The sequence below is a fragment of the Oryzias latipes genome, chromosome 21 (assembly GCF_053564925.1).
Source record: "Oryzias latipes strain Hd-rR chromosome 21, Olatipes_Hd-rR_3.1".
Classification (NCBI taxonomy): domain Eukaryota; kingdom Metazoa; phylum Chordata; class Actinopteri; order Beloniformes; family Adrianichthyidae; genus Oryzias; species Oryzias latipes.
The window spans coordinates 23,552,795-23,561,908 of NC_136257.1; the positions used below are offsets into that span (position 1 = coordinate 23,552,795).

At 39.8% G+C, this 9,114-nt stretch overlaps 1 protein-coding gene across 1 annotated transcript; it reads left to right on the top strand.

Moving 5' to 3' along the window:
- The first annotated feature begins 248 nt into the window (after positions 1-248).
- On the top strand, positions 249-8,015 carry tank (TRAF family member-associated NFKB activator). Its single transcript, XM_004081893.5, has 8 exons — positions 249-696; positions 1,071-1,212; positions 1,291-1,399; positions 1,532-1,602; positions 2,236-2,294; positions 2,411-2,529; positions 5,168-5,559; positions 6,102-8,015. Exons 2-8 carry the CDS (start codon positions 1,114-1,116, stop codon positions 6,288-6,290), a joined length of 1,038 nt encoding a protein of 345 aa, XP_004081941.1. The 5' UTR covers positions 249-696; positions 1,071-1,113; the 3' UTR covers positions 6,291-8,015.
- Positions 8,016-9,114: the final 1,099 nt, after the last annotated feature.

The window sequence follows — 9,114 nt, forward strand, 5'->3', positions numbered from 1 at the left end:
GTTTTGCAAAAAAGGAAAAAAAAAGTGTTTATGAGGTTATATAAGAAAAAAGTTTGTGGAGAATAATGAGCACAAGAGAAGTCGAGTTTGAGGAGAGTTTTCACATGCAGCCAGTTTGCAGACGCGTAGGCTGGAAGAACCCTCAACCATCTAACCACCCTGCGCCTCTCCGAGACGCCCGCTGATTGGCTGGAGCCGCGTGAAGGCGGAAGTCCACAGAGCAGGGGATTCCCCGAGGGAAGTTCCCAACTCCAAAGGGCTATGTAAAACACAGTGTGCCATATCCTCTCTAGCGCTCGCTAACTTTGCATCTCAGTGTTAAGCGGCGCCGCTGCGGTGGTGTCAAAACAACAAACTTCAAAAAGCAACTCGAATGAAGGTAAAGGAAGGCTCGTTCTGGCCGTTTTTCACTCGCCTTGTTGGTTTTTTGGGGTGCCTCCATTCCCAGTGTAGCTGTCAGTTCGAAGAACACGGAACTACTACCCGGAGAACTTTTTCATGACACTTTGAAGTGAACCTCCTCTTCCTCGGGAGGACTTGGGTGCTGCTGCTGCTGCTGTGGTGAGGCGTCCCTGGCAGATGAGTGGGACTCACAATTATGGACGTCGCCTGAATAATTGATGAAGAGCTCATAAGGAAGACTGCCTCATCCTCCTCAGTTTTGTAATGCAGCCGCTCAAAACGTCTGTTGCAACAGTAAGTGTGGAGCTGCTTTTCTGTAAGAACACTATTAGTTACTCTGTAGTTGTGTGTTGTTCACAAAAACTACGCCTTTGAGGATTTGTCAACATTTTGCTGCATTTTAACAGTTGACCTAGATGTTTAAAAAGGGACACACTTCCTTACATTTTTAAGTGTATTACAGATGTTATTACAAAATTGATCTCTAGTCAAGAAATTCCATAATTTTGCTATAGTTTTTTGTTTTTTAAATAATTATTAATATTTTAGTGTCAGATAAAGGCATTCTGAAATGCTTTGGTATTCTTGATATTGTTTTATTTAAAGAGGTTCAATGCTCTTTTTATGGTAGAAACTGTGACTTTTCCCCCCCTGTGGGCTACCCGTAGGGCTCATGTCTGCTGTGTCAGTGATGATCCTGGGGCACGCGGCATGGATAGGAACATTGGGGACCAGCTCAACAAAGCTTTTGAAGCTTATCGCCAGGTCTCCATCGAAAAGGACAATGCTAAAAAGGAGTTACAGAAAATGGTAGGAGCGACCGATACGCTTGTATTTGCTTCAATTGACTCTTTCCCAGAAGAATAACACATTTGATTGCGTTTGCAGTCAGAATATTACGAGCGATACACTCAAGGACTTCAAAAGAAGATAGAGGACCAGCAGAGGCAGATCTCTGAACTTACAGCTAAACTCTCAGCAATGAGGCAGCCCTCAGGTTAGTGCTTCTCCATGTAAACTTTGGGTCTATTTTTCCCAAGTCCCCCTTAAAGACACAAGTAACCAAAATTTCTACTTGGTCTATATCATCCAGCTAACACCCCATTTTCTTGCTCCATTTGACCCTTAGGAGAGATGAAATGTGAGCCTTGCAACCAACTCCTGGAAGGGGCCAGCACTTACAAAACAGTGCAGTTCCCGGTATGTTTCGGGTTGCATTATCTTTTTCCACCTCCTCATGAAATGAAGGATGTCCATCCAGTAAATGACAAGCTTCCTCTCTCTGACTTAGAAGCGTCAAGTACTTCTGCTTAAATTTCCTGATTCTATGCAAAAGATTGTTACGGGAAATGTCCAGTTACTGCAGTGGTTTCTGTGAGTTATGATACATCGGTGATTATTACTTTTTAATCGCTCTTGTATTGTCTGGGATCGTACTGTAGGTAACTTTTTTCAAGCGATTACCTCACGGATATTGCGGCAGAAGCACACGAGCTGTTTATGATAGTAAAAAAAGCATAAAGAAGGAAATAATCTGGAGTTTTCCAGTCTCCAGCATGCTGAGGTCATTTGTTTTTATTGGCTTTGATGTGACCTGCTGTACTTTTGTAAACCAGAGAGAGTGTGTCTGCTTTACTTCACCAGATGGTGCTAGAGGATAATTTCACCCTTCAGCTCTGCAGCATCAGCTTTTTTTTGTTGCTTTTTTCTGTGCAGTCTACAGGAAAAGCTTTCATGCTTATGATGTATGGTTAAAGTGCACATGTATCACCAGTTCGACCTCAGATAATTGCTGTTAATGACCACTACAGTTGCCTGTGTCTTTTTTTCCAGGAGAAAATTGGCTCTGTAGCTGTTGCTCCTAATTTACCAGTCAGCGGCAGCGTTGATTAGTATGTGCCAATTTCTGCAAACCTTTTTCCCTCTATTTTTCACCAATCACTTACATGCAATTTGAACAATTGACACTTAATAATGACTGGTTTATTGCACTGATCTTATCATCCAGTCAGGAGATGCTCGAAGCATTTGAGGCCGTTCAAGGCAAATTCCGACAGATCCGGTCTCTCACCAGAAGGCAAAAAGACCACCTGAAAAGATTCCATGGAGGAAGCGAGGCGTCAAACGGTAACATTTGTCCTTCTTTTCCCCCCCATCCTGATTCTAAACAGATTGGTTTTTGACGTTTGGTTGAGGATCATTTAGAAACTACCACCTGAAGAGTAAATGAGGATTTTTCAATGAAATTTGACCCTTAAAAATAAAATAACTTGGAAAAACAGCTGTAATATTTGCACAAAAATGTTAATTCTGCGTCATAAATGATTTATTTTTCATGCACAACAGGACGTTGTTAAAGAATCCAAAAAAACACACATTTTAGCTTTTAAGTTGATCCTAAAAGTTGTTTCTTGCAACATTTCTAAGTTGACTTTGTTTCCTCCCTTAGTAATAAATGCAGAGATGGTTGTAACTCCATCTCTGGGCCACAATTCTGCTTCAGCTATTTACCTGCTGGTCTGCTTAAATTCCATTTATATGGAAGGGTCAGTTTTCCTTGTATGAATAATTGAATGTCTCAACCAGCTAGGACGTGCCACATGATAATGATGTTTTAGTCACACTGTCATGTAAACATAGGTTGACGCAAAGTAAAAAGTAGTAAATTACAAAAAAAGGGCAACTTCACAACAAGAGGAACGGAAACTTTTAAAAATAGTTAAGATTTAATGTTTTTTTTCTGTAGACTCAGTTCCCTATGGTACACGTTTACTAGAACATTTTCGTTTTTATGCCAGCAGCTTACAATAATTAGAAAAATATTGTTGCTGGTTTCGAATTCTTGTGATCCTTTATAAAAATCCAAGTACATATTTAACGTGCCCTTTCTGGATGTTTTTAATTGTACTTAAAAATGGAGGTCTTTGAACATAAAAAGGAAATTAAAGATAATAGTCAAAGCTTACAAAAAAACGACTTCAATTTGAGCTGGCCAGTTTGCCCACTGATTTACTGTCTTTACTGTCTAAATCATAGGTCGAATGCTTGTAAAATGAATGTGGTTCAAAAATGCTGCCACATTAACACTGGTTACTCAAAGAATAATTGAATTCAAACACAAGGACAGTACAGCTTAACACCTATAACTTAAACATTTTACAAAGAAGTGAAAGACAATACAGCAAAGGGGTAAAAACCAAATCACAAATTGTTTTGCAAATATCCAATAAAAACAACTATTTTGGAGATGATGTGTCACCTTAAAGTGTCCAGCAAAAATGGCTATCATGTGAAGTGGCCTTGTGTTTCTACTGCTCTTTCATGCGGCTTGAGAAATATGTAGCATCCATACAGTTTATCCACTGAGCTTTTATTTTCTACAACCGAGTCAGTGTAGAAACAGGCTGCAGCCTTTGCTGCTTATTCCTCCCCTCCACATCCTTGAAATGTGTTGGAAGCTCCAGAAGGAGTTTTTTTACTCAAACTTTGCTGTGTGTTTAAAGCTGTGTTCTGCTTAGGTTTGGTTTAATTATTTGAAAATTATTGTTTCAGTTAAAAAAAAAATTCTTTTTGGAAATGTGCTTCTTGTTAAGTAATAAAGCTTCAGGCATTCAAAATGAATACAGTCAAGAAGGCTCATTTGCCCCTAAAAGAGTTATCAGTATTTAGTTTGTTTTTAACATTTATTTAGTTACTCTGAACAGCACTTTGGCACCTTGGATCGCGAAGTCCCAAAGAAAGACTGGACAAGAAACATGACAAGTTCCATCATTTTGTAATCTTGAAATAGCATTTTGCCGAGTTGCTGGCTTTTTATTGCTGGACAATAGCTTTTAAAGTGGAATGTTGTGTGTTTTTTCTTGATTCTGCTTAATAAGTGAGTTAATATTGTTGTCTGTCTAAACTGTGATGGATTAGTGCCCAGAGTATAAACCCTACCTCCTGCTGGATGATCATTTAGACAGCTTCAGCCCCCCTGTGATCTGTTAAGGAGGAATCAGGTGGAGGAAAATTAGCCGCTGGATGCCAGGAAGGATTCCTGCAGGAACTCTTTAGCTCAATTTGGAAATAAGCCCACCTGACAACACCTGTCTTTAGATTTGCCTCAGAAAAGAACCATTTCATTCTAATTTTGTTTCTTTTTTATTGCTAGTTTGTGTGATTATTGTTTTTTTTGGGACAACTTCATCTCCTAACAATAGTCAAAGTTTTATTGTCTTAGCTTTTCATCACAGCAACTTAAAATCTTAAAACAGAAAGTAGGAATTGCGGGATTTCCAGGACAAAAATAAAAGTGCAAGAGGAAGAACAAACACTTAAAAGCTGGACTTTGGAGTAATTATTAGTACAAACACTGATTTGAAGTGCAGCAGAGGACATTTCCACTAATGCTAGAGTGTCAGACCCAAGCTGAATATTTGGAATTTTTACTGATAATTCAAGAGTTTCAGGCTTTACTTGATTGTTTTCTTTGTCAATTTATATCTTTGAACAACAGCAAACTTATCTTAATCAGTCTTAAACAGAAGAGTTTTTAGTACTTTGACAGAAACACAATGTAAAAAAAATGATCCATGTAAATCTATGTATTTTAAGAGTTGGAGAGAGAAACAGTTCTTGGATGTTTTCTTTATTTTTATCATCTCAACTTGTTCCAAGCATGAATCTTGTGAAGTCATGCTTGAAGTACATCACAGAGGTGACCAAACGAGAAGAAAAACAGAAGCAACAGGACAAAAAGCCTCACATTTGTCTGTTGTGACAGATCAGCGGTTCTCCATGCCCATCCAGTGCACAGACCGAACCGCAGAGGCAGAAAGAGCCTTCCCCTCAGCTTTAAGGTCTGACATCCCTCACCTGCACCCATCTCTGGCGTCCCGTGGCGCCAACCAGGAGGAGCGGGACTTGGTAGACTCTCTCACCAAACTCAGTGTCAAATTCCCACCCTCAGCAGACAGTGAATACGACTTCCTAAACAGTTCTCCGGATAGAAAGATTGGGCTGGCTATGCCCATGGAGCGGCCTCTGGGGAGCGTCTCTCCAACACTGACAGAGGAGGAGCCTGTGGAACTGCCCATACCTTTTGTCTACCAAACATCCCCCACCCACTCAGCATCATCCTCACCCTCCCAGGAGAGCGTGCGGGGACCCCAGCAGGTGAGAAACACTGGTGAAGGTCTGAGAAAAGTAGTAGCAAATTATCAGTTTTTGATTGGTCTGTGCTAATGGAGGAAGAAAGCTGTGAAGTCCAAAAATATCTCCTTGGCTAAACTTGAAACTTATTACTGTGTAATGTGTGCTCAGTCCTGCTTTCGCTCGAGCATGGATGCTGTGGTTATGTTTGGCATCTTTGCTTGAAAGTGAAAGCCAGATGGAAGCACACAGCAGCGTCTAAATTCGAAACAAGTATTTGTGAGATTTTACTGCTGATGTGTATTCATGCTTATCAAAAATGGCAAACAAGAAGATCTAAAAGTTTGAATTAATTATTTCACCCATACTCAAATTTATTAGAAATGAGTCTATTACTTTTTAATGGCAAAAAGACGGCTGGCTTTCACTCCAGATCTCTGCTTTTCGTGCATTCTTTTTTCAACTTCCTTTAAGTTGAGAGGCCCGAGTGCTGGAGCATATGTCAAAAGAAAAAAAGTAGACATTTTGGAGGATAAATAATCCATTCCCGTCTGTGATTCCTGCAGCCTCTCTGGAGCCCCGAGCTGTGTGATGCAGTTGATGTGAGGGCGGAGCTGGCGACAGCTTCAAGCAGCAGCAGCAGCAGCAGCAGCAGCCCGGATAAATGCGCTTTCTGCCATGCCGTGGTTCCTCAGGACCGAATGAACAGCCACCTCTACTCGCACTGCTCCCCTAAAACTGAGGCTGACAATTGACAGCGGAAGAGGCGAGCGACTGGCAAAGCTCCCAGCCACTTCCAGACTTTGACTGTCGTTCATGGCCGAGACCCGCCCGCCGTGAAGTCCGAGCGCTGTACAGGATTTGACACTTCAACAAGACTTGAATGCATTTATTTAATATAAAAAAGTAAATAAAGTGGTACACTTTCTTGACCTTAATGATTTTCAAAAAATACAAAAAATTGTTTCAATGGTCCAAACACACGCACTCATATTTATTTATATTCTTTTCTTTTAAAGAATCATTAATTAAAGGTAACGTAAAGATTTACACACACACACTTAAAATGTAGACTCAAAGAATGACCATATGTTAGGTACTCCGAATGCCAACAGTAACCCATTATTCAGTAAGAGAGCAGATGCTTTGCTGTGAGTGAAGTTATAGCCTTATCATTTGCAGCATTAAGCAGCATTTAGGTTGACTAATTTATTTAAATAGCTATGGGAAGATAAGTGGTACAGCTCGCAATTAGTACAGTCGACGTGTGCCAGCTTTAAATTATATATCCTACAAAAATGATGGAAATCTATAACAGACTTGAAGTGTTCGGCACTAAACAGTAAAGCAGTGCTAACCGTGGTTTGTAAATTGGCTGTACACTGTGAAAAGTACACATTTTTGCAGTCTGTGAGCCACCTGTCAATTGACTAAACCTAATTTTTACTTCTTTTTTTTTTCTTTTTAAACCAACGGCGCTAGCTATTGTTTTTTTCTTCGTTTATTCACACTTTCACAGAAATGGCGGAGACTTTCACCACTCTGAAGATGTTAAAGGAAGCGGGGAATCTCTGTGTTGGAACACTGTTGTGCATTGGGGGCCTTGCAGACCTCCGGCTCGAGTTTGGTAACACTTGCACTGGCTAGATGAGCTGGTGTGAACGTTGCAAACAAATGATTATTATTTTTTTCACAATTACTGACTATTAGAAGACACTTTTAACAATCAAATGTAATGAATTGATTTGTTATTTCAAGTTGAAGGAGTTTTTCTTTGTCTTATAGCTTTCCCCCTGCATGTTTCAAACAGCTCAGAAGTGTCTTGGAATATGTGATAACGCAATCAACTATTCTCAACCAATGAGTCATTAGACTAACACGCAGGATTCAAACACAACACATCATCTGCACAGCAGAAAAGAGTGAAAATACACGCCATTTGGTGTACATGCGAAGGTGACTACTACATATTGATGTATTGTAACGTGTCAAACAAAAATGTGTGTTTATTTTGGATTGACATGAACCACATAAGTCTACGTTTTGCATCAAATCATGAACACTAGGGGGAAAAAATGATACGCAATTTTTTTTACATTTTTGATTTTGGCAGATAGATATCCCTAATGATCCTGTCTGCTTAATCTGTGAACAGTTGAACATTGTGCAGCCTGCATGCTTTTCTCTCTGGGATCATGAACAGCTGCTCGCTCATAATTATGTTGTCATTGGTTGTTATTTGGAAGAGGAATCTCATGCTGACAGCTAGAATTTTTTTATGTATTTCCTTACGCTACATTCATTCACTTCTGTAGTGGAAACTGGAACTGCACATTACCTTTGCTGTCTTTTTTTGTAAAAAAAAAAAAAATCAGCTTTCTTCTTGGGACATTTCGGGCGACCAGATTTGAAATATATTTAAAAGCAATATAAAAATCTAAGGTGGGACCCAAAAAAAAAATAAAAAAATGGAAGAAGGATATGGATTGAGATGGAGAAATAGCAGGCTGATTACAAGGTGTCAAAATTGCCAGGAGCAAGAAGGTGAAAGCAATCAGGGGTGAGAAGAGTGCAGCATTCGTGAGGGGCAACTAATTATCCATCTCATTTGTGGAGGGAAGCATTTGAGGCAGCTCTAGCCCGCTGAATGGTGACAGATTGGTGCGGAGGAGAGGGGAGGTGTTAGAACAATGGAGCCCAGCTCACCATCATTACTGCATGCTAATCAGCAGTGCTTCTGCACCACCAGTCGGTGCTGCAGAGAGTTTGGGCGACAGGGAAGTCACCGCTTTCAGGGGACTTAAGTACTTTCCAAGTTCCAAGGAAACTCAGAGGCCGAGCGCTCTTTACTCTGCCACTGCTTATTGGAGCTCACAGGTCATCCTATTATAGGCTGTGCTTTGTTATCAGCTTGTAATTGCAAAATCACTGAGCTGCAGGTTTTGGGAGTTCTTAAATTTGGAAAAAGGTCGCTTTGGTGTTGTACAGAACAAACACAGATAATGATATTAGATTTATTTTATTAAAGGAAAGTTAAGGAGAAAATCTTGATAAGTAAAATTGTACAGGAGGACAACTGTCTGTTGGTAAAAATAGTTATGGTAAATGGTGTATACTTATATAGCGCTTTTCTACCTACAAGGCCCAAAGCGCTTTACAGTCACAGACCAATTCACCCAGTCACACACACATTCACACACTGTGTTTTAAATACCTTTAATGCACCTCAGATGTAAATGTAATTATTAATATGGTTTAAACTTTGTTACCTTTACTTTTTTTTCCATTCCTCTTTGACACCACTCACAGTCAGGGGAACTGGACTTTTATACAGACTTCCTGCAGAACTCAAAAGAAGATTTCTGGAGAGAAAGTGGATCAAGCCTTTCATGGATGTGACCAATATGGAAGCAGCTTCTAATTCTGAAATGCCACTCACAACAAGCTATGTTTTGAGAGGAAATGAAACATGCATGGACATAGACAAGTTTCTTTCAAATATTTAAACATGTATAGATTTCTCTGAATGAAAAAAAAAACGTTTCACACTTTTACATTACAAAGGCCAAAACATTTAGA

Coding starts and splice junctions, on each gene's coding strand:
- tank (XM_004081893.5), top strand. CDS start 1,114: ATGGATAGGAACATTGGGGACCAGCTCAACAAAGCTTTTGAAGCTTAT. Junction 1,400..1,531: donor AGCAATGAGGCAGCCCTCAG/GTTAGTGCTTCT, acceptor TTTGACCCTTAG/GAGAGATGAAATGTGAGCCT. Junction 5,560..6,101: donor GCGTGCGGGGACCCCAGCAG/GTGAGAAACACT, acceptor TGATTCCTGCAG/CCTCTCTGGAGCCCCGAGCT.